Raw genomic sequence first — 25,654 nt, 5'->3', positions numbered from 1 at the left:
TGGCACACCTGTATTTGGGGAGTTTCTCCCATTCTTCTCTGCAGATCCTGGATGGGGAGTGTCGCTGCAGAAGTCTCCAGAGATGTTCGGTTGGGTTCAAGTCCGGACTCTGGCTGTCCCATTCAAGGACATTCAAAGTCTTGTCCCAAAGCCACTCCTGTGTTGTCTTGGCTGTGTGCTTAGGGTCGTTTTCCTGTTGGAAGGTGAACCTTCGCCCCAGTCAGGTCCTGAGTGCTCTGGAGCAGATTTTTATCAATGATCTCTCTGTACTTTGCTCTGTTCATCTTTGCCTCGATCCTGACTAGTCTTTCATTCCCTGCCGCTGAAAAACATCCCCACAGCTTGATGCCCCGCAGCTTGATGCATGCTTCAACTTAGGGATGGTGCCAGGTTTCCTCCAGGCTTGACGCTTGGCATTCAGACCAAAGAGTTCAATATTGGTTTGATCAGACCAGAGAATCTAATTTCTCATGGTGTAAGATTATTTTGGGCAAACTCCAAGCGGGGGTGTCGTGCCTTTTACTGAGGAATGGCTTCTGTCTGGCCACTCTACCATAAAGGCCTGATTTGGTGGAGTGCTGCAAGGTTCTCCCATCTCCACAGAGGAACTCTGGAGCTCTGTTTGAGTGACCACCGGGTTCTTGGTTACCTCCCTGACCAAGGACCTTCTCCCCAGACTGCTCAGTTTGGATGGGCGGCCAGCTCTAGGAAGAGTCTTGATGGTTCCAAACTTCTTACATTTAAGAATGATGCAGGCCACTGTGTTCTTGGGGACCTTCAATGCTGCAGAATGTTTTTGGTACCCTTCCCCAGATCTGTGCCTTGACACAATCCTGTCTCGGAGCTCTACGGACAATTCCTTCTACCTCATGGCTTGCTTTTTGCTCTGATATGCACTGTCAACTGTGGGACCTTATATAGACAGGTGTGTGCCTGTCCAAATCATGTCCAATCAAATGAATTTACCACAGGTGGACTCCAATCAAGTTGTAGAAACATCTCAAGGATGATCAATGGAAACCGGATGCACCTGAGCTCAATTTCGAGTTTCATATCAAAGGGTCTGAAAACTTATGTAAATATGGTATTTCTGTTTTTTCAAAAGTTTCTAAAAACCTGTCTTCACTTTGTTATTATGGGGTATTGTGTGTAGGTTGCTGAGAAGAAAAAACATATTTAGTCAATTTTAGATCCATTTACATTCAAATGGATTTTCCGTATGTACTAACCCAAACCTGTTGAATAATTTGAGTTCCATTCTCACTTAAAGCAATTTTGTTTTCGGTTTTAATTCTGTGCTGGCCTCTCCACAGTTACATGTACTGGACAGACTGGGGGGAGAAGCCTAAGATAGAGCGTGCTAACCTGGATGGAATGGAACGTCTCGTGCTGCTCAATACCTCGCTGGGTTGGCCCAACGGTTTAGCCATCGACTATGAAGCAGGAAAACTGTACTGGGGCGATGCCAAGACGGACAAAATTGAAGTAAGTAAAAAAAAAAATACAAAAAAAGTGTTTCTTATGCATCAAATAGTTGTGTATGGTGCAACTATACTATTACCATCATGGTTTGATGCTGTTTTCTCTCATTCATTCTCCTCATTTGAGGTTGTCTGGTGTGTTTGTGTTGCCTGTGGAGGTTGAGAAGTGCTTCAGGAGCACATTCTTAGATGAGGTGAGGCAGCCGTGGCCTGATATTTATCTGACCATTGATCCCATGTGAGCGACAGAGGAATGTCAGAGAGAGAGCTCTTATGTAATACCGGGAGAGGCAACACTAGATTTCCTGTCAGACATGCACTGCCATTTTATCGTTGTTTGTATTCTTACGGCTAGGACTTTATACTGTACATCTTTCCTGACTGCCTCTGTTTAAAGCCTACTCATTAAAAACACTGATATTGCCCAATATTGTTGTTTTTGGGGGGCCATGTGATGGACTGAATTATTTGAAGAGGATAGAAACAGTTCTAGGCCCCTCCTATGTGAGAGCGCGGTGGGTGATCATGTCTTTAGAGGAATAGCTGTGTGTGTCTTCAAGGTTTCTGACTGTATTGTATGATTTATCGTCTACCTGCATGTACAGGTCCCTGGGTGTTGAATACCATGGTGGCCATTTTTCTCCAGTCACACGCTCCATATAATATGTAAATATAGGAAGAGCCGGAGCCTCCTCCCAGATGAGGTTTAACACAGGGCTTGATGGAAATAAGTTTGTTTTCCTTTTCCTTCTCTCTTTCTCGTGTGTGTGTGTGTGTGTGTGTGTCTCCTGTTGGTTGAATATTCCCCTCATCATAACTATGCTTTTACCAGTGGCTAGTGAACTCCCTTTAGTTTCTGCTTGTTTAGGAGCAGTATGTCTGGCTGACCCCATCAGTCTTTGGAAGTTAACCCAGGGAATAGTTTTTCTAGCTCGCCTCAGTCACCTTGCACCCTGCAGGGGCATTGTTCACAGTATCTGAAAGCATGAACTGCCCCTAGTTCCAGAGTTGGAAGGGCAGCAGGGGAAAGGGGTGGCTAGGGTGAAGACATTCCATTTACAGATTCACTCAAACTCTTGGTTGAACTGTACATCATTTTGACCTGCCTAGCTAGAATGCTCTGAAGCTGTTGGTTTTCATTAAGGGGGTCAGACGTGCAGGCTGAGATGAATGAGCAGGGATTAGGGAGCTCCCGCTGAGATATTGAGCTCACTGAGAGGCCATAGACTTGTCCACATGTCACGATACCAGAATTTTGACATCGGTACCAGGTTTAGTATAATGATAATCGATACTCGATCAGTTTATAATAGCAATCAGGCACCTCAGGGGTTTGTGGTATATGGCCTATATACCACAGCTAAGGGCTGTATCCAGGCACTCATATAAAAAATATAATTTCTGGATTACATGTATTGTTTTTTAAAAGTATTATTGCAAGGTATTACTGCACGGTTGCAGCTACAAACACAAGCATTTCGCTGCACCTGTGATAACATCTGCAAATCTGTTTTCGCGACCAATAAACTAGGACTTGATTTATGATGGTAAAATGCATCCCACCAATGCACGATAGAAAAAAATAGAAAAAAATAGAAAAAAACGTTGTGCCGGTATTGGGTCACATCTTTTGAATGGTATTGGCTAGAATCAAGCAGTTTTCTCTGGGGAAACGAGGGCATCTTGGCTACGGAACATGGCTATGAAATGCAGTGGGGAAAGTGGGAGGGTACAAATTCAAGTACAGACTACTTTTCTATACTCAAGGGGGGAGAAAAACATAGCTGGACTGTTTTACTATTTAACTCAGTGCTCTATTGTTTTTAATTTCGTAAAGCAGCTTGTTTTTCTTAACCAGGCAAGGGTAGCAAACTATAAGGCTGGTGGTGACTGGTTAGCTATGGGGAAGCAAGAGTCGCCTGCTCGATTTGTATAATCTATGCTGCGCGTCTGTGCTATTAATATCAATTGAAGTTATCGCTGAAAAGCTCTCAATCTCTCCAAAAAGTATTGTTCAGTCCATTTAGTAGTCAGATTTTAGTCACATAGATAATTTAGTCTTGTTTTAGTCAACTAAATTAAAAATACAATTTGTTTAGTTATAGTTTTTTTCTGGGTCAGTTATAGTGTCGTCAATTGAAACTCAAAAATAGGTAGTTGACAAATATTTTAGGGTGTTTTCACACTTTGTCCCTTCCAGACAATTTTCGTGAACTCAGTGCGGTTTACTGAATTTTGCTGAATTCAAGAGTCCCCCGAAGCGAACCAAACTGAGACCATCTTTTTTAGGGCAATGTGAACACAAAGCTCCCCAGGTTTGCTTGTCCTTATTCCCGCACCACACACTAGACTAATGCAACACCGTTTCCCCTGCCATAAACCTCCTCCCATTGGAAAAAATGTGTGTTGTTTCTGGATAGGCCTATTGATTAGCGATTGTCAAGGATGCACAGAAATTCCAAAATACAGTTGAAGTCGGAAGTTTACATACACCTTAGCCAAATACATTTAAACTCAGTTTTTCACAATTCCTGACATTTAATCCTAGTAAAAATCCCCTGTTTTAGGTCAGTTAGGATCACCACTTAATTTTAAGAATGTGAAATGTCAGAATAATAGTAGAGTGATTTATTTCAGCTTTTATTTCTTTCATCACATTCCCAGTGGGTCAGCAGTTTACATACACTCAATTAGTATTTGGTAGCATTGCCTTTAAATGTTTTAACTTGGGTCAAACGTTTTGGGTAGCCTTCCACAAGCTTGCCACAATAAGTTGGGTGAATGTTAGCTCATTCCTCCTGACAGAGCTGGTGTAACTGAGTCAGGTTTTTAGGCCTCCTTGCTCGCACCTGCTTTTTCAGTTCTGCCCACAAATTTTCTATGGGATTGAGGTCAGGGCTTTGTGATGCCACTAAGCCATTTTGCCACAACTTTGGAAGTATGCTTGGGATCATTGTCCATTTGGAAGACCCATTTGCGACCAAGCTTTAACTTCTGACTGATGTCTTGAGATGTTGCTTCAATATATCCACATCATTTTCCTACCTCATGCCATCTATTTTGTGACGTGCACCAGTCCCTCCTGCAGCAAAGAACCCCCACAACCTGATTGCTGCCACCCCCGTGCTTCACGGTTGGGATGGTGTTCTTCGACTTGCACGCCTCCCCCTTTTTCCTCCAAACATACCGATGATCATTATGGCCAAACAGTTCTATTTTTGTTTCATCAGACCAGAGGACATTTCTCCAAAAAGTATGATCTTTGTCCCCATGTGCAGTTGCAAACCATAGTCTGGCTTTTTTATGGCGGTTTTGGAGCAGTTGCTTATTTGCTGAGCAGCCTTTCAGGTTATGTCGATATAGGACTCGTTTTACTGTGGCTACAGATACCTTTTGTACCAATTTCCTCCAGCATCTTCACAAGGTCCTTTGCTGCTGTTCTGGGATTGATTTGCACTTTTCGCACCAAAGTACGTTCATCTCTAGGAGACAGAATGCGTCTCCTTCCTGAGCGGTATGACGGGTGTGTGGTCCCATGGTGTTTAAACTTGCGTACTATTGTTTGTACAGATGCACGTGGTACCTTCAGGCATTTGGAAATTGCTCCCAAGGATGAACAAGACTGATGGAGGTCTACAATTTTTTTCTGAGGTTTTGGCTGATTTTCTTTTGATTTTTCTCATGATGTCAAGCAAAGAGGCACTGAGTTTGAAGGTAGGCCTTGAAATACATCCACAGGTACACCTCCAATTGACTCAAATTATGTCAATTAGCCTATCAGAAGCTTCTAAAGCCATGACATAATTTTCTGGAATTTTCCTAGCTGTTTAAAGGCACAGTCAACTTGGTGTATGTAAACTTCTGACCCACTGGAATTGTGATTAAGTGAAATAATCTGTCTGTAAACAATTGTTGGAAAAATTACTTGTGTCATGCACAAAGTAGATGTCCTAACTGACTTGCCAAAACTATACTTTGTTAATAAGAAATGTGTGGAGTGGTTGAAAAACAAGTTGTAATGACTCCAACCTAAGTGTATGTAAACTTGACTTCAACAGTATGTGTGGTGTTTTTGAGTTCAGATTATTTGTTTGCAATATGTGATCTATAGGCTAAGAGAGCTTCATAAACTGTTTAGTCGATTGTGGGGTTTGAATAGTGTGAAAACACCAACATACAGTATTTGGTGAGATCCCAACACAGGGTAGAACATCTATTCTAGCTCTTAAAGGGGCAGTAGACTACATTGGATGTACAATTTTCAATTACAGCATTAATTAATCTGCAGTTATTCTTCTGATACTATTAACATGTAAATATTAGAATAATAATATCATCTGATTACAATTGTATTTTTTTTTTACTAAATGCAATCTATTAGCTTCCAAAATGTAAATAGGTATATCTAGCTGTCAGATAACACATTCTGATGGAATTGCTTGTCCTGCACTTTGTGAAAACCCAGAGTGCATTGAGTGAATGTTGGAAAAAGATCCTGGTTCCTTTCTAGCAATGTGAATGCAAAGAGGATTCGGACCACAAAATACAGTGGGGAGAACAAGTATTTGATACACTGCCGATTTTGCAGGTTTTCCTACTTACAAAGCATGTAGAGGTCTGTAATTCTTATCATAGGTACACTTCCAGAAAATCACATTGTATGATTTTTAAGTAATTCATTTGCATTTTATTGCATGACATAAGTATTTGATACATCAGAAAAGCAGAACTTAATATTTGGTACAGAAACCTTTGTTTGCAATTACAGAGATCATACGTTTCCTGTAGTTCTTGACCAGGTTTGCACACACTGCAGCAGGGATTTTGGCCCACTCCTCCATACAGACCTTCTCCAGATCCTTCAGGTTTCGGGGCTGTCGCTGGGCAATACGGACTTTCAGCTCCCTCCAAAGATTTTCTATTGGGTTCAGGTCTGGAGACTGGCTAGGCCACTCCAGGACCTTGAGATGCTTCTTACGCAGCCACTCCTTAGTTGCCCTGGCTGTGTGTTTCGGGTCATTGTCATGCTGGAAGACCCAGCCACGACCCATCTTCAATGCTCTTACTGAGGGAAGGAGGTTGTTGGCCAAGATCTCGCAATACATGGCCCCATCCACCCCCCCCTCAATACGGTGCAGTCGTCCTGTCCCCTTTGCAGAAAAGCATCCCCAAAGAATGATGTTTCCACCTCCATGCTTCACGGTTGGGATGGTGTTCTTGGGGTTGTACTCATCCTTCTTCTTCCTCCAAACACGTCAAGTGGAGTTTAGACCAAAAAGCTCTATTTTTGTCTCATCAGACCACATGACCTTCTCCCATTCCTCCTCTGGATCATCCAGATGGTCATTGGCAAACTTCAGACGGGCCTGGACATGCGCTGGCTTGAGCAGGGGGACCTTGCGTGCGCTGCAGGATTTTAATCCATGACGGCGTAGTGGGTTTTCTTTGAGACTGTGGTCCCAGCTCTCTTCAGGTCATTGACCAGGTCCTGCCGTGTAGTTCTGGGCTGATCCCTCACCTTCCTCATGATCATTGATGCCCCACGAGGTGAGATCTTGCATGGAGCCCTAGACCGAGGGTGATTGACCGTCATCTTGAACTTCTTCCATTTTCTAATAATTGCGCCAACAGTTGTTGCCTTCTCACCAAGCTGCTTGCCTATTGTCCTGTAGCCCATCCCAGCCTTGTGCAGGTCTACAATTGTATCCCTGATGTCCTTACACAGCTCTCTGGTCTTGGCCATTGTGGAGAGGTTGGAGTCTGTTTGATTGAATGTGTGGACAGGTGTCTTTTATACAGGTAACGAGTTCAAACAGGTGCAGTTAATACAGGTAATGAGTGGAGAACAGGAGGGCTTCTTAAAGAAAAACGAACAGGTGTGTGAGAGCCGGAATTCTTACTGGTTGGTAGGTGATCAAATACTTATGTCATGCAATAAAATGCAAATGAATTACTTAAAAATCATACAATGTGATTTTCTGGATTTTTGTTTTAGATTCCGTCTCTCACAGTTGAAGTGTACCTATGATAAAAATTACAGACCTCTACATGCTTTGTAAGTAGGAAAACCTGCAAAATCGGCAGTGTATCAAATACTTGTTCTCCCCACTCTAGGTGAAGTGAACTGGCAAAATAGTTGAGTCCTCATCCAAATACAAGGGCAGTGTGAATGCAAAGGGAACAGAGTTATTTTGCTCTTTTTTTACCACAGAGTTCACTTTAAAGAGGACTGAGATATGTTATTTTAAAGAGCACTATATGTGAAAACATCCTTGGTCACTATTTTTGTTGACGGAATTTACACCAAAAAAAGCCGATACCGATAAATCGGCCGATTTTTATGTATTTATATATTTATTTGTAATAATGACAATTACAACAATACTGAATGAACACTTATTTTAACGTAATATAATACATCAATAATATCAATTTAGCCTCAAATAAATAATGAAACATGTTCAATTTGGTTTAAATAATGCAAAAACAAAGTGTTGGAGAAGAAAGTAAAAGTGTAATATGTGCCATGTAAGAAAGCTAACGTTTAAGTTCCTTGCTCAGAACATGAGAACATATGAAAGCTGGTGGTTCCTTTTAACATGAGTCTTCAATATTCCCAGGTAAGAAGGTTTAGGTTGTAGTTATTATAGGAATTATAGGACTATTTCTCTCTATACCATTTGTATTTCATATACCTTTGACTATTGGATGTTCTTATAGGCACTTTAGTATTGCCAGTGTAACAGTATAGCTTCCATCCCTCTCCTCGCCGACCTGGGCTCAAACCAGGAACACATCGACAACAGCCACCCTCGAAGCAGCGTTACCCATGCAGAGCAAGGGGAACAACTACTCCAAGTCTCAGAGCGAGTGACGTTTGAAACGCTATTAGCGCGCACCCCGCTAACTAGCTAGCCATTTCACATCGGTTACACCAGCCTAATCTCGGGAGTTGATAGGCTTGAATTCATAAACAGCAGAGCTGCTGGCAAAACGCACAAAGGTGCTGTTTGAATGAATGCTTACGAGCCTGCAGGTGCCCACCATCGCTCAGTCAGACTGCTCTATCAAATCATAGACTTAATTATAACATAATAAGATACAGAAATACGAGCCTTAGGTCATTAATATGGTCGAATCCGGAAACTATCATCTCGAAAACAAAACATTTATTCTTTCAGTGAAATACGGAATCGTTTTGTATTTTATCTAACGGGTGGAATCCATCAGTCTAAATATTCCTGTTACATTGCACAACCTTCAATGTTATGTCATAATTACGTAAAATTCTGGCAAATTAGTTCGCAACGAGCCAGGTGGCCCAAACTGTTGCATATACCCTAACTCTGCGTGCAATGAACGCAAGAGAAGTGACACAATTTCACCTGGTTAATATTGCCTGCTAACCTGGATTTCTTTTAGCTAAATATGCAGGTTTAAAAATATATACTTCTGTGTATTGATTTTAAGAAAGGCATTGATGTTTATAGTTAGGTACACGTTGGAGCAACGACAGTCCTTTTTTGCGAATGCGCACTGCATCGATTATATGCAACGCAGGACACGCTAGATAAACTAGTAATATCATCAACCATGTGTAGTTATAACTAGTGATTATGATTGATTGATTATTTTTTATAAGATAAGTTTAATGCTAGCTTGCAACTTACCTTGGCTTCTTACTGCAATCGCGTAACAGGCAGGCTCCTCATGAGGCAGGTGGTTAGAGCGTTGGACTAGTTAACCGTAAGGTTGCAAGATTGAATCCCTGAGCTGACAAGGTAAAAATCTGTCGTTCTGCCCCTGAACAAGGCAGCTAACCCACCGTTCCAAGGCCGTCATTGTAAATAAGAATGTGTTCTTAACTGACTTGCCTAGTTAAATAAAGGTGTAAAAAAAAAAAAACGCCAAATCGGCATCCAAAATTACCGATTTCCGATTGTTATGAAAACTTGAAATCGGCCCTAATTAATCGGCCATTCCGATTAATCGGTCGACCTCTAGTCTGTTTGAGTTCGGTCTTTTATTTCTCCCACTTTATGCTTTGGTCAAAAATATGAGAATATGGCGAGTCCACTACATTATTTGGGTATAAGTTAACAGAATGCGAACTTTTAAAAGTGAAATTTTCACTGGACAGTTACTTTAAATCGAAGTAATAACCTGTTTAATTTAAGTGCCACATTTCTATAAGCGTCACACACTAGTGTTGCCAGAAGTCTTACATTCCTTAACTTTCTGGCTGGTGAAGAGTTGTTTATTTTGTCTGTAGCCTGGACGCTGCAGCCCAGAGCCCCCCTGCTTGACTCTCTCTGTCTGTGTAGAGCAGATGGAGGAGAAACAGAAATCGAGCAGGACTAGTGGTGGAACGCTTCAGAGAGGAGGGGGTTGGGCAGCACTGCCTCTCGTCTCACAACACAAAACACCTAACCAATGTGCTGACTGACAAGGGAAGCCCCTCGCCCATGTGCTCTACCGTGACCCCTGCACTGGACCTCACAATGGCAGCATAGAATGGTGGCGGGGCTGGCCCTTAGTCTTCCTCAGCAGCCCCCACCCCTGAACCAGATGCACACTTTGGTGGCAGCCCTGCTTCCAGAGGCTCCCAGCAGCTGACAAGTGTGTCTTGTTCTGCTCTTCACAAGGGTTTTTCAGCTTCACCTAATGGAGGCCCGGGCCATTCTCCCACAGACCCACTTAGCTGCTGAAAGGGACAGTAGTGCTTGAAGTGCTAATGGAGAGAAATACACATGCAGCTCAGACATCAGCAATTTCTCAGTCGTTTTTTTACAGAATGCAGCACTTTTGTTTTGAATTCCCCTTTGTGTTTTTGTAATGGCTGTCCAAGACTATTTTTTCCTTAAAGAAGTGTTAATTTAGTTGTTACTGTTTTCTTTTTAACCTTTTTCTTTTTAGATGAAAACAACATTAGGCATTGAATGAAACGTTTTTAAAAAGACCTTCTGGTATTTGGACTGTGGCAGTTCACTGGCTGAATGGTTATAAATAGAGGTCTGGAGGCTTTTTAGCCCTCCTCCCAGTTTCTCTTTCCGTCCCCCTTTTTCTATTTTTCTGTGCTGTTGAAGGAGCCTGTCTGAGAATATATTTATTTCTTCCTTTCTGTTGCAAAGTGAATTGCCTTTGGGTCCAAATACATTTCCATTATAAATGTTTCATGTGTGAGGGGTTAGATCTTCATTAAATGTTTTTCATCTTCACACAGAGCATAGCTTTCATGCACTGGCATGTGTGGCTCTGACCCAATTTACATTATCATTCGATGTGGCTGAGAGTGTCTCTCAGGGGATGTTTCGTATTAAATACCACTTTTACTCTAGTTTTTAAAGATAATTATGGCTTTCAATTCACCATTTCTATCTCCAGAGGTAGCAACCTTTCAGAGTATGCTAGAAGAGGCACATTTCAGTCAAAATGTATAATTTTTTTACATGCCATTTTCCATTGCTTGCTTGTTGAGTAAATAGTCTAGAGTAAGTCAGACACTTTCAATTAAGTACATTTGTAAATATCATTTGTTTTTCTTTGTCCATATTAATACATTTTCTGATGTGAAGTTACAATGATCAAGGATGAATAGAGTTTAGCAGTGTACTGGAGTTTTACCGGCGAAACTAGAGGCTAGGGCTGTGGCTGGCATGAAATTTCGTCTGCCGGTGATTGTCAAGCAAATAACTGTCAGTCAGGCGGGAATTGACCGTTAATTAACAAACACATTTAGCATCTGGCTTCCACGTGTAGCCTACAAGCCACTGATGCAGATCTTTGGAACATCTACATTTTAAAAAGTCTACTAAATCCATGTAATATAGCCTATACCTTCACAATGAATCCATTATTTATTTTAGGCAGGTCTAAAGAAGCATGATATTGTAATAACGGCGCTGTGAGTCGGGAAGCAGGTGAAACGTTTAATAAAACAACAAAATCAGGAACGAGACAAATCCATGTGGCTAAATGCCGGTACACAAGGATAATACCAACTGGTGAGAAAACATAAGAGTGACACATAAAGGGGAGGAAATTATGAAGCTAATGAAGTACAGGTGTGAATAATGATGAATCCCAGGACCGGTGATTAGTATTTTGGCGATGTCGCACGCCGGAGGGGAGGAGCAGGAGAAGATGTGACAGATATGAAGAAAATGTATATTTCAGAAGAACAGAATAGCATACTCTTGAGTTGTCCTTGTGTTAGGTCCTGATCTGGTTATGCTATATGGTTGTGGGCTACACAGACAAGATTTGCTTAGAATTCCATAGCATTATTGTATAGTATGAATAATACAATTGAACAGAGCTGAATAAAATAGAAAGGATATTTTCTCCAAACGATTTGAGGGAGTGCGCACACGCGGCTATTTTGTGTTGAGCGGTTAACAAAGATGGGTACTCCTATATGTTTAATTTAGAGGTATTAATGTAACTTTAGTTGTTCTACAAGTTTTGATTTTTAATACATTGTAAGAATGATGATGCGACTAACGAGGGTTTGAAAAAAGTTGTTTGAAAGGCATTTTTGCGCAGGCTGTCTCTCATTCACAATTTGACAAGCACTTGATAATGCCTCGATTTTCACGGCGGAATCGCCTTTGTGTAGCTGTAATGCACCCTAAAAAATGTGGCCGTTGTGCCCTTGGCCCAGAGTGCTGGGTTGTGCCCTTGGCCCAGAGTGCTGGGTTGTGCCCTTGGCCCAGAGTGCTGGGTTGTGCCCTTGGCCCAGAGTGCTGGGTTGTGCCCTTGGCCCAGAGTGCTGGGTTGTGCCCTTGGCCCAGAGTGCTGGGTTGTGCCCTTGGCCCAGAGTGCTGGGTTGTGCCCTTGGCCCAGAGTGCTGGGTTGTGCCCTTGGCCCAGAGTGCTGGGTTGTGCCCTTGGCCCAGAGTGCTGGGTTGTGCCCTTCTCCCTAAGTGCTGCGTGCTCCGAAGCACCTCTCACTCGCATGGCTCTCCATCAGGTGATCGAGTCTTTCTCACAGGCTACAAGTGAAAACAGACACATCAGGGACTCAACTGCGCGTGTCCATATCTAATTCCAAGGTGCATATTGAAGATATTGGAAGAACTGTCCACATTTACTTTTCGCCAGCCAACAAGATGAGTAGGCCTAACGAACAAAAGCACTAGCCTATGTCAACCTACTATCCCCCATAGTACAAAAGTTGACCTATTCTGTGCGAGAAGTAAATATTCCAAAGATAGTCTGGGACAGTTGTGGGATGCGATAGTTCCCAAATTAATACAACCACTAGCGTCAACAAACCTTTTTTACGCAATGTGGCTGACGCAACAGATCCGAACGTTTAGCTTAAAATTAGGCTATTTCTTAACATTATAAGCGCAGCATTGCGCAAATGGCAGTAGGCTATCAAGTCACAAGGCGAGACCCAAATGCGGACACAGGAGGCAGATGGTTGGAGTCTTACAATGTTTATGAATACAAAGGGATAGGCAAGAGAATGGTCGTGGACAGGCAAGAGGTCAAAACCAGATCAGAGTCTAGGAGGTACAGAGTGGCAGACAGGTTTGTGGCCAAGGCAGGCAGAATGGTCAGGCAGGTGGGTACAAAGTCCAGGAACAGGCAAGGGTCAAAACCGGGAGGACTAGAAGCAGGAGAACGGGACAAACGCTGGTTGACTTGGAAACATACAAGACAAACTGGCACAGAGAGACAGGAAACACAGCGATAAATACACAGGGGAAAATAAGCGACACCTGGAGGGGGTGGAGACAATAACAGGAACAGGTGAAGCAGATCAGGTGTGACAGTAGGCTATAAGTGCGAATGTTCCATTAGTGGGAAAACACTTATCAAAAGTGACCGCAAATGCGATTGTGCATGTAATGCTTTTATAAAAGGTGCATTTTTATGGTGAACATTTTCTTCCCCAAACTTGAAACTCACACGCTGCTTATTTATGCCAGTTAGGCTCTACACCCCTTGTAAAGTGGATTAATATGCTTAATTTTAAGATGGTATTTGGCCACTTTAGTTGTGATACAAACCTTATCAAAAGATATAGGCCTATGGGCTAGGCTACATGAGGTGTGCGACTATGATTTGAAAAAAATCGCAAAAAATAAGGCGGCAATGTTTCTTGCCTTATGCTGGGCATCATTCACAAGTGATAATATATAATTCACAAGTGATAGGCTAATATTGTCACCCAACAGACTATTCTTTATTTAATCTTGTCTTTACATATGCTAAATACTGCATGAAATTTGTTTTTTGATTTAGAATGGACCATTATCATGCACCTGTCTCAACATGTATGCCAGGTAGGTTATACTCCTGTGGCAAAGATAAGCAATGTGCCTAATATTAGGAAATTTGAGAATTAAATATAGTAGGCCTAGCCTATAGAAAGCTGATGGGATCCTCCTCTTTTTAATAGAGGCCATTACTCCGTTTTCTCGCACAATTGCAACGCCTATAGAAATGTTGCTGCTCTCATGAAGTGTTTGATTTTCTATTACATTTACATTGATGTCAGAGTGATTAGAGGGACAATATAGTGCTGTGTACCAGGCAGTTGGCAAGTTTGGTAGGCTACTAACAACCATCAGCAGCATCACAACTTCGGGAAGACTAATTACCATAACTAAACGGTCACGTGGAATTTGACTGCCTTCATGACTAGTGACCGCTAGTGTGGCGGTAATACGGTTACCGCAACAGCCTTACTAGAGGCTAGCTAACCTATTCCCTGCACTAACAAAGCTAGCTAGCCAGGTAGCTACCGGTAACTATTAGCAACTGTAGATAATTGTTTCCGATGTTGTTTCAATCATAGGAATACCTGTCACTATGCTAGCTAGCTACCATCCTACAGTTTTTCATTATCTGAAGAGTAATGGTTAGGTAGCTACTAACTACTGTACTCAATGTAGTTAGCTTACTAAACAACAACAGGAATGACCTAGCTGTAATGTTTACAAGTATCCCCACTAGCTGGTTATTAGACGACCAATATAACAGTTGGCCCTAAATCTTTTTGTAGTGAGCTAAGGAAAGCAACTCTTGCCTGTATGTATCAGTAATGGACAGTAGCTAGAATGTGTAACGTTAACAATACTATTAGAAATAGGCCACTACCAACACAGTAGGCCAACTTCTTGCACATTGTTGTGATGAGCCGGTGCCCTTAGAATAAGGTTGTCACTTGGTCAAATATTAATTAATATTCTTTACAAATACATTACATATCAATAAACATCATACAATGTATGCATACCATGTAATCCTACTTTATGTTCCTTTTGTATTAGCAAACTTCATCCAGATATTACACTGTTGATGTGTATGTAGTAGTGCTGCAGCTCTCTGCCCCCCTGATTGCTGGATCATTAACCCATATTTTTAAACTGACGATTATATCTGGTACTATCCCCAAGGTTTGGAAGGCGGCCCATGTACTCCCCTTCAAAAAAGTGGTGACCCTTGTGAACTAAATAATTATCGCCCTATTTCTAAACTTTCTTGCCGAGCTAAAATATTAGATTCCTTTATTAATTTCCAGCTAAGATCTTTCTTATCTTTGAAATGTATTCTAAATGTACATCAGTTGGGTTTTAGACCAGGTCATAGCACTATCTCTGCTGCATCCCTAGTTATAAATGATGTGGTTACCTGCATGGATAAAAGGCAACATTGTGCTGCCCTCTTCATTGACCTGTCAAAGGCTTCCGATAATGTTTATCACTCACTGCTAATTCAGAGGCTCCTCAATTGGCCTAGACTAGGCTGCATGTAACTGGTTAAAAATTACTTGACAGATAGAACTCAATGTGTATCTACTTATGGTGTTAAATCAGGTTTCCTCGATATTACGAAAGGTGTCCCGCAGGGGTCGATTCTGGGTCCACACATTTTGGGTACATTTTGGGTACATTTTGGGTCAACAGAGCTTTTCTTTGCTGACGGGCTACCAAGTAGGCCTATTCCTTTTCCCGAGATACAATGGAGTTTGAAATGGTGATTGGCCTAGAGTCCACTGCCTGCTTTTAAACGTGCTGCTGAAAGCCTGGTTTTGAATACGGTTCAAGAACGTCCCCTTTCATCTTGGGACTCGCACATCTGAAAGAAGGCTAAATTATTGGCACTCGGATTAGCAGGTTTTTCCTTAAACAGTAAGGGAATTGTGGTCTTTTATTTGTCACTCTTTGTGTTTTTGCCTCTTTTTGAGGAATCTGACTCCCTCTCCAACCGCGCCACCCCCACCTCCCGGTGAAAGCTTCTGATGTTGCCGCAAACCCCCTCTTTCACCCCATCACTGGTGAGATCCTGAGGATAACTCATTTGACTGATGCGCTAGTCCTCTATACAGGAACTCCTGCTTTGTTGTACAATTATGCAGATTCTCCTTCCGTGGAGCATTTAGTCACCCTTCATTGCCGTGTGTGTGCGGCGGGGTTCCATATGGTACATTAGAGGGAAATAACAGGGGGCGGTGATGGAATTTACTCCTGTAAAATATGAGCGGAATGAAAAATATATTCAGGAACTGGGTGTTAGTTCTCAGAAGTGGTCTGAACCTCAAAGACCTCCTGTGATCTCAGCAGCTAGGCCTATACCCATCTCTACGTGCTGGTGAGAAAAGAGTAGAGGCAACTTTGAACCATGTGTGAAAATAACACTTTTCCTTCTATGGCACTCTCCTGAGCCATGAATCTCATTAAAATAACTAAGATTAGGGCCTCCCGAGTGGCACAGGGGACTAGCTGCTAGCTGTGCCCCGAGAGATCCTGGTTCGAGTCCCCCCCCCCAAAAAAATAACTAGGATTAAATGGACAAAAATAGATTCTAAATTGCCTGTTATTATGACAAATAAATCATTATGTGAAGTGGTCTATTATTTCTATTTTTTAAAAAGTGGAGAAAGTACACGAACAACAATGAGTAATTGAGTGCATTTGAATAATTTAGTTGTTTTCTGTGCTTCACAGTCAAAGTAGTGGCATCCAGGCCTTTTTCTCCACCACAATGAAAAGCCTCGCTCTGAAAGGAAGTATTTATTTAGGCCTGAGAGCTGAGTCTGACCAGCTGAAGGCCCTGGTGCTGATGGATGCTGGCTGAAACCCCTCTCGTCTGAAAGGATCAATAATGTTTTCTTTAAAGTTCCTCCGAAGCGTCGCTCAGGTGGCCTCGCCACATTGTTGTCTTGAGCCGTGAAACTTAATTTGTGGAGGATTTTCCAACAAGGGGCCTTTCTCTAAAACATTGGCCATGCTAATGACAGCTTTAGTCTCAGTGTAAGTGGCCCGTCCAAGCCTCTTCACATTCAGTACGGTGGGTGGGACAGCAGCTGAGTAAGCCATAGAGCACTCAACACGTGCATAGCCCTCTGATCGGTCAGTCTCAACTGCTCATCAACAGGTGAGTTGAGTCACGCAGACTCACTCTGCTAATGCCTGTCCGACCACTCCGACAGTCCGTAAACTCAAACCACCAACTTCTAGGAAAAAAGTTCAAAAACTCCTTAAATTCCCATTCCCCAATGGATTTCTTTGCCCATCATAGTCAATTCTGTGTTTTTGTTCAGTAAGACTTTTGAGGGATTAAGTCTGGCCCAGCATCAGCTGGGATGTTCCCCTCTTCCTACAGGTTGTCCAAAGGCTTACTATGGAATCTGTGGCTTTTATTAAGAGGGAAGGGGGGTGATGGCATGTGTATCTCATGTTCAGAGGTGTCCATTAAGACATCTTTGTACAAGCTTGTTGTGCTGGCCTTGTTGGCTTGTTTTGTTTGCACTGCTACGTTTTATAGCTCACTTGTCACCGCATCTGGAGTCTAATAGTTTGGCTTCCGTTGCCCTTTGCTTTAAATTACGCAAAAATAAATAACTGGCCTTTCTCCCTGAAAGGGTCTGCTCCCATTTAACAGTGCCTTGATAAATTATACTTTTTTTTGTGGAAACTTCAGTCAAAACCCAGATTTTCTTTTAAAAGCCCCTTGTCGGAGAAGCTAAGAAGTTAATTGCCTGGTAACAGATTGTTGCTGTTTTTTGCCTTATACAGTGAGGTCTTAAAACATTGATGTGCCAAGCTCTGAGGAAGGATGCCATGTTTGAGGAGAATAAAAGACACCTAACTTTTTGTAATATTTTCCACCCCCATCGGCCCATCTGCTCACTCACTTCGCCATACATCATGGATATGGCTGTTTTAGAAAACGCATCTCTAGGTATCTGAAAGACTCATTAGTGGCAAGTGCAGCTCTTTGAGTGCATTCATCAAGGTTAGTGTTTTAAAGATGGCTGCCCAGACTGATGGTTAAGAGCTGGCTTAAACCTATTAAACTCCAATGTGTCTGACATAATTAGGCTAAATGAATGGAGGTTTTCCAATAAATTTTTTACAGGAAGAGAACTATTAGCTATTACCTGTTTCAGGTGTCTTGCTACAATTTTCCAAGATACCTCACCGGTAAACGCTCATCATCATCGTCTTGATGGATCATAGCGGTGCACCTTTGTAAATAACAAATAAAAACTAAAGCTGGTTTGGAGAGTAGGCTCTTGAATCAACAAGAACGTGTGTTTTCTTTTTGACGTTACAGCCCTGCTATATGGGAGGACGTGATCGGCTTCTTCAAAGGTTAATACCTGTAAAGAGTGCTGTCTGGCTCTTCTCCCTAGCTCCAGCTTTGAGCCTGCCTGGTCTCGTAGTGTTCAGCCAGAGAGGCAGTCCCAGCTCCATGCTGCACGACAATCTGTCTCATTTCCATAGGGATGTGCATTCTTCCACATCTGTCAGCAGGCGGGGGGGGCCTGTGAGTTCCTCTGCTCCTGTTCTGGCTGTGTTTGTGGCTTAACTTGATTGTGCTGTGGCTACCCCTCGTTCCATAGGAGTGTTGTGATGAGTTGCCAGCAGCTGTTGACTTGTCTGTTCACAATGCAGCCCATATGTATCCCAAATACCACATTGTGTTGGAATTTACAGGCAAATAGGCCTGAGTGGCATTTAAAGAAGTTGCTGAGACATCCAGCCTGTTTAGACCGTTATTTGAAAACCCAGTTGAGAAGAAAGGAATGAACTGTGATAGTTCCTAGCAACATTAACATTAAGGCTAAATTTTTCTTGAATATTTACATTTACATTTAAGTCATTTAGCAGACGCTCTTATCCAGAGCGACTTACAAGTACATACATTCATACTTTTTTTTGTACTGAATATGGTGCTTGGAGGGTTGATTTCCCCATCACTTATGCCTAAGTTATGTGTGTGTGCAGGTGGGCTCAACAATTGACTGATATTGTAAATATAGGCTAAATAATGTTTTGTATACTGGTTCTGTATACTGTTGACAGTACTCTTTGCTGTAATGATTCTGAATGAACAGCCTAAATGAGCCCCAAAGCTTTTCTTACCCAAGTTATGCATTTACTCATGCCTCCTGGATCAGCAGGATTGTCTGAGTGTGAAAGCTGCAACACCATGTAAATGTAATACTTTTTTGGCTATGCTGGACATACTGTTGGCAGGCCTGGTAGGAGAATACATGGCTGTTTATAGACTGGTGCATGAGATTGACTGTGAGTGAATCTCTCCAGACACTATATCCATATCTCCCGGGAAGGTGTATGGATCAGGAGAAGATGGAGTTCCATGGATCAATAATTATTATGTTCAGCTACAGGTAGACCAGTGTTTCCCAAACTCGGTCCTCGGGAACCCCAGGGGGTGCACGTTTATTTGTTTTGCCCTAGCACTACACAGCTGATTTAGATCATTAAAGCTTAATTAGTTGACTATTTGAATCAGCTGTCTAGTGCTAGGGCAAAAATCAAAACATGCACCCCCTGGGGTTCCGAGGACTGAGTATGGGAAACACTGAGCTAGACCCTCTCTGCTTCTGGTTCTGTGGGTCTGTCTGGGTGTGTGCGTGTTGGAGTTTGTCCATATGGTACAGTGGGATTTGGCCAGCTTTTTTGTATGGATATACTCTAAAGAAAATATTCATGCCATACATTATAAATCCCAGTATATCAACTTGAGCCTGTGGGGCTAATATGTCTCTTCAGCCAGGAAATAACTCAATCTACCATTTGAAGGTATGCCTTTATAACCAAATGATTGTATTTTATATATAGTTTTCTAGCAATAAGCTAATCCTGTTACTGTACTATGTGAGGAATAGCTGTTTGCCCAGGCTCTGAGGGGGGAGTTCGGCATCATATTAGGCTCATGTTGAGTTCCAGAGGAGGGCTACGATTATGATAATATAAATGTGTATTGCAGTAGGATGTTGATTATTTTGTAAACAGGATACAGGAGCTCATGAGATCCAGCAATTATTTTTAAAGATTGGTCTGTGAAGACTAACATCAACATGCAAGCCAGTAAAACATATTCTAGAAGAATTTGATCATACAACCAATAGTCTAGTTTTTAAAACACATTTTTGTTAAAGGATTCAAACAGTAGAAACATTTATATTGGGTGACATAGTTTGAATGTTATTTGAGAATATAGCGTTTTTCCTCCTTTCCTGCTTATTTCCTGTGGAGGTGGTCGACCCTCAGAAGGGAGGGAGAGAAAGAAAAGAGAGGGAGGCTTGAAAAGGGACTGAAGGGGGTTGGGGGGGAAGTGCATGGAACATTGAGATTGATTGGGAGGATAATGGAGGATTGGAGGGGAAAAGAAAAGCAGTATGGACATTCTGTTTGACTTAAGGCAGCGCTCTTCTCGGCAGATAAAAATATAATATAATTTGTTGCCGAGTCGGGCCCTGGGAAGAACTGGCCAAACCCTATAACATTTCAAAGCCAATTGGGAGGTTGTTTCGTGTGAAGTGGCCTTGGTGGGGGGGTGTAAATGATCAAATCTGGCAGTTAAAAGGGGTTGGGGGATGCTCATGTGGAGATTTAATTTGTGCGCTTCTCCTGAACTACTTCAGGTAATGCAGTCCACCAGGTTGTTATGTGCATCTTCATGGTGATCCCCAAACTGAGCCAACAGGCCATATGCTGGGTTTGTGTTCCTACCTGCCCAATGATATGATGGGCAGGTAGGAACACAAACCCAGGAAAATACCCAGATCCCACAACTACAAATATCTAACTTTTTCAGGACACTGACTTTATAGCCTACATTTTTTTTAATTCAGATGAAATAGGATAAACTAGTGCTTGACATTTTAAAAGGCCTTTGGAATTATGATCTGTAATTTTGAGACAGTGGTAAAAAATACATGTTTTTTATGTCATAAATGCTGTGTGTGCCATTCCTGTCGTCTGTGTGGAGCATTGGTCAGGCCTCAGTCATTTTCCTTAGAGAAGCTTTAAAGTGGAACTGACGGCTTTTTAGCAAAAAGGAAATCTTGATAAAATGTTTTATATTTTCTGAGAAGCGAGCACAGAGTCATTTTTATACTTTCATAGAATGTTTGGGAATGGCGTAGAGTAAGGCATTTGTAAAAATACAACCATGCGTTTGGACAATTAATAGCCACTGCAGTAGATAAAACCTAATAAAAACGTGCCAGTTTTGTTCAGGCCCAGACTACAGACTGGTGCGCCATAACCAATCAGAGCTTGTGTAGGCATATATGTTAATAAGCCATTTGCCACATGGGCCTGCCATCATACACTTTGAACTGGACTGTGTGTTTACAGACTGCAGCATTAGCTCAACTTTAGATCATTAGAAAGCGTTTGCCAAAAACCACAAAATACCCCTGAATGGTTTTCTGCTAAAATGTAAATAAATACTATGGAAATCCTCTTATATTTGGGAACTTAACAGTCCTATTGATCAAACAACCCTGAACAGGTAGTCTCTCTCTCTCTGTTGCCTATAAGGCAGGGCTCTCCAACCCTGTTCCTGGTGAGCTACCTTCCTGTAGGTTTTCACTCCAACCCGAATCTAGCACACCTGATTCTAATAATTAGCTAGTTGATAAGCTGAACCAGGTTAGTTACAACTGGGGTTTGAGCGAATTTTGATAGCCTAGCAAAAGACAGTTTTTTAAAATGTATTTATCCTCTGTTTTTCCAGCGATTTGTATTTTGAAATATTGCAACAGGCCTAGGTCTATTATAGATGCTTTTCACTTGCAACCACAAATCAACAATCAACTATTTCATATGCTGCTCGCGCTGCCCAAATAGCACGCTTCCTGACTGTTGGTTATGCCCTGGCCTTGTAATTTTAAGGCTCTCCAACCCTGTTCCTGGTGAGCTACCTTCCTGTAGGTTTTCACTCCAACCCGAATCTAGCACACCTGATTCTAATAATTAGCTAGTTGATAACCTGAACCAGGTTAGTTACAACTGGGGTGGGAGCGAAAACTTACAGGAGTGTAGCTGTCAAGGAATATGTTGGAATGCAGCTGCTATAAGGGCTCTGACACACTGGTAGGATTGTTAAAGGTTTGCCTGCCGACAGTATTTGGCACCTCTGAACCGAGTATCGGCAGACAATCTCTTGTGTTCACACACACCAAAGACTGGAAGTCGTCAGCCTCCCAGCCTTGTTAAAATACTTCAAACCAGACGGTGGCAGAGTAGCATTGTTTGGCAATGCATATCCGTGCATACTGCTTATGATTTAGATACCAAGCTTTCTACGTAATGTTTCAACTATATGTTGAAGAAAGCCCTTGGTGATACTAGCCAGATGGCCACGGCCATCATTAAAACTTGTTTTTCAACCACTCCACAAATTTCTTGTTAACAAACTATAGTTTTGGCAAGTCGGTTAGAACATCTACTTTGGCATGACTGTAACGTCAGGAGAATGATGGGTGTGGAGTCAGGCGCAGAGAGCAGAAGTTTCACGGGGGGAAACACTTTAATGTACCCCGTGTATCTCGTCCACTCCCCTGGCCAGTCCTGGCAATACGACTGCAGAAACCTACCCACTTCCTGGTTCAATCTCTCCACCTGCCCATTACTCTCCGGGTGATACCCCGAGGTCAGGCTGACCGAGACCCCCAGACGCTCCATAAACGCCCTCCACACTCGGGACGTAAACTGGGGACCCCGATCAGAAACGATGTCCTCGGGCACCCTGTAGTGCCGGAAGACATGGGTGAACAGCGCCTCCGCAGTCTGTAGGGCCGTAGTGAGACCGGGCAACGGGATAAGACGGCAGGACTTCGAGAACCGATCCACAACGACCAGGATCGTCGTGTTCCCCTGAGACAGGGGAAGATCAGTGAGAAAATCGACCGATAGATGGGACCACGGCCGTTGTGGAACGGGGAGGGGTTGTAACTTCCCTCTTGGCAAGTGCCTAGGAGCCTTACTCTGGGCGCACACCGAACAGGAGGAGACATAGAATCGCACGTCCCTCACCAAGGTAGGCCACCAGTACTTCCCTCTAAGACCTCGCACCGTCCTCGAAATACCCGGGTGACCTGACGAGGGTAGACTATGAGCCCACCGAATCAATTGATCACGAACAGCGAGCGGCACGTACCTACGACCCTCTGGGCACTGTGGAGGCGCAGGTTCCTCCCTTAGCGCCCGCTCGATGTCCGCGTCCACCTCCCATACTACCGGTGCTACCAGCTTAGCCGCCGGAATGATGGGAGTAGGATCGATGGACCGGTCCTCAGTGTCGTAGAGGCGGGACAGCGCGTCGGCCTTAGTGTTGAGGGAACCTGGTCGATACGAGATCGTAAAACGAAATCGGGTGAAATACATGGCCCACCTTGCCTGACGAGGATTCAGTCTCCTAGCTGATCGGATATACTCCAGGTTACGGTGGTCAGTCCAGATGAGGAAAGGGTGCTTAGCCCCCTCAAGCCAGTGTCTCCACACCTTCAGGGCCTTAACCATAGCCAACAACTCCCTGTCCCCCACATCATAATTCCGCTCCGCTGGCCCGAGCTTCTTTGGGGAAAAAAGCACAGGGGCGGAGCTTCGGTGGCGTACCCGAGCGCTGTTTGAGCACGGCTCCAACACCAGCCTCGGATGCGTCCACCTCTACTATGAACGCCAAAGAAGGGTCCGGATGTGCCAACACTGGCGCGTCGGTGAACAGCGCCTTCAAACGACGGAAAGCTCCGTCCGCCTCTGCTGACCACTGCAAACGCACCGGCCCCCCCTTCAGCAGTGAGGTAATAGGAGCTGCTACCTGGCCAAAACCCCGGATAAACCTCCGGTAGTAATTGGCAAACCCTAAGAACCGCTGCACCTCTTTTACCGTGGTCTGAGTCGGCCAATTACGCACGGCCTTGACGCAGTCACCCTCCATTACCACCCCCGAGGTGGAAATGCGATAACCCAGAAAGGAAACGGCTCGTTTGGAAAACTCACATTTCTCCGCCTTCACGTACAGGTCATGCTCCAGCAGTCGCCCAAGAACCTTGCGCACCAGAGACACATGCGCGGCGCGTGTAGCGGAGTAGATCAAGATATCGTTAATATACACCACCACACCCTGTCCGTGCAGGTCTCTGAGAATCTCGTCGACGAAGGATTGAAAGATGGCTGGAGCATTCCTCAACCCGTACGGCATGACGAGGTACTCATAATGGACAGATGTGGTACTAAACACGGTTTTCCACTCATCTCCCGAATACGCACCAGATTATACGCGCTCCTGAGGTCCAGTTTCGTGAAGAACCGCGCTCCGTGAAATGATTCCACTGCCGTAGCGATGAGAGGTAGTGGGTAACTAAAACCCACAGTGATGGAATTGAGACCTCGATAATCAATACACGGACGCAAACCACCCTCCTTTTTCTTCACGAAAAAGAAACTCGAGGAAACGGGTGACATGGAGGGCCGAATGTACCCCTGTCCCAGGGCTTCCGTGACATATGTCTCCATAGCCAACGTCTCCTCCTGGGACAAAGGATACACGTGACTCCTGGGTAGTGCAGCGTTTACCTGGAGGTTTATCACGCAATCCCCCTGTCGATGGGGTGGTAATTGGGTCGCCTTCTTCTTACTGAAGGCGATAGCCAAATCGGCATACTCAGCGGGAATGCGCACGGTGGAAACCTGGTCTGGACTCTCCACCGTTGTCGCACCGATGGAAACTCCTACACACCTGCCTGAACACTCATCAGACCACCCCTGGAGAGCTCCCTGTCTCCACAAAATCTTAGGATTGTGAATAGCCAGCCAGGGAATCCCCAGCACCACCGGAAACGCAGGTGATTCAATAAGGAACAGACTAATCCGCTCCTTATGATTCCCCTGCGTAATCATCTCCAGAGAAATCGTGGCCTCCCTGACCATCCCTGACCCTAACGGTCGACTATCTAAGGAGTGCACGGGGAAGGGAGGGTCTACCTTAACTAACGGAATCCTCAACCTCTGGGCGAGTCCGCGATCTATAAAGTTCCCCGCTGCGCCTGAATCGACTAGCGCCTTATGCTGGAGAGAGGGAAAAAATTTAAGGAAACAAATTAATAAAAACATGTGACCAACAGGAAGCTCTGGGAGAGTGTGGTGCTGACTCACCTGGGGTGACCAAGGAGTGTTCTGCCTGCCCTCTCGACTCCCAGATGGACTCCTCCAGCACCGACCGGAAGTGTGCCCTCTCCGGCCACAACTGGTACAGGAGGAGCCTCCTCCTCCGGTCTCCCTAGATGCAGAGCGGGAGGGCCAGGGAGCGGGAGGGCCAGGAGGTGGAGCGGGAGGGCCAGGAGGTGGAACAGACAGGACCCTTTCAGAACGTCCGCGAGCAGCTAGCAGATGGTCTAGCCGGAACGACATGTCTATTAGCTCATCCAGGCTGAGCGTAGTGTCCCGACGTCCTCCCTGCGGACGTCCTCTCTCAGGCTACACCTGTAATGGTCTATCAGGGCCCTGTCGTTCCACCCCGCTCCAGCGGCCACTACTCTGGGTAGTGGTAGTGGCCCCACTACTCTGGGTAGTGGCCCCCAGCGGCCACTACTCTGGGTAGTGGCCCCTCGCTGAGTCGGGCCCGTTCCAGACGGCATTGGCCCACTCTAGGGCTCTACCCGTCAGGCAAGGACGAGGACACTCACGCTCTCCTCGTCCAAGGGAGCCGGCCGAACGGTGGCCAGGTAGAGCTCTAGTTGTAGCAGGAATCCCTGGCACCCCGCTGCCGTTCCATCGTACTCCCTCGGAGGCGTAATACGCAGAGCGCTGGTACCGGATTCCGCTGGAGGAGATGGTAGAGTTGCTGGTGGGAGGGTAGGTGGGGTAGTAGGGAGACCACTCCTCTCCCAAC

At 44.0% G+C, this 25,654-nt stretch overlaps 1 protein-coding gene across 3 annotated transcripts in view; it reads left to right on the top strand.

The window, feature by feature from the left end:
- Positions 1-25,654, top strand: part of LOC120053809 (low-density lipoprotein receptor-related protein 5-like) — a 79,259-nt gene that overhangs the window by 30,141 nt on the left and 23,464 nt on the right. For all 3 annotated transcript variants that reach the window (XM_039001069.1, XM_039001071.1, XM_039001070.1), the window contains one exon: positions 1,314-1,485. In XM_039001069.1, the coding sequence (XP_038856997.1) occupies positions 1,314-1,485 (172 nt within the window). The remainder of the gene's footprint in view (positions 1-1,313; positions 1,486-25,654) is intronic.

The sequence above is a fragment of the Salvelinus namaycush genome, chromosome 9 (assembly GCF_016432855.1).
Source record: "Salvelinus namaycush isolate Seneca chromosome 9, SaNama_1.0, whole genome shotgun sequence".
Lineage (NCBI taxonomy): Eukaryota > Metazoa > Chordata > Actinopteri > Salmoniformes > Salmonidae > Salvelinus > Salvelinus namaycush.
This window is presented reverse-complemented; position numbering and strand designations above follow the sequence as displayed.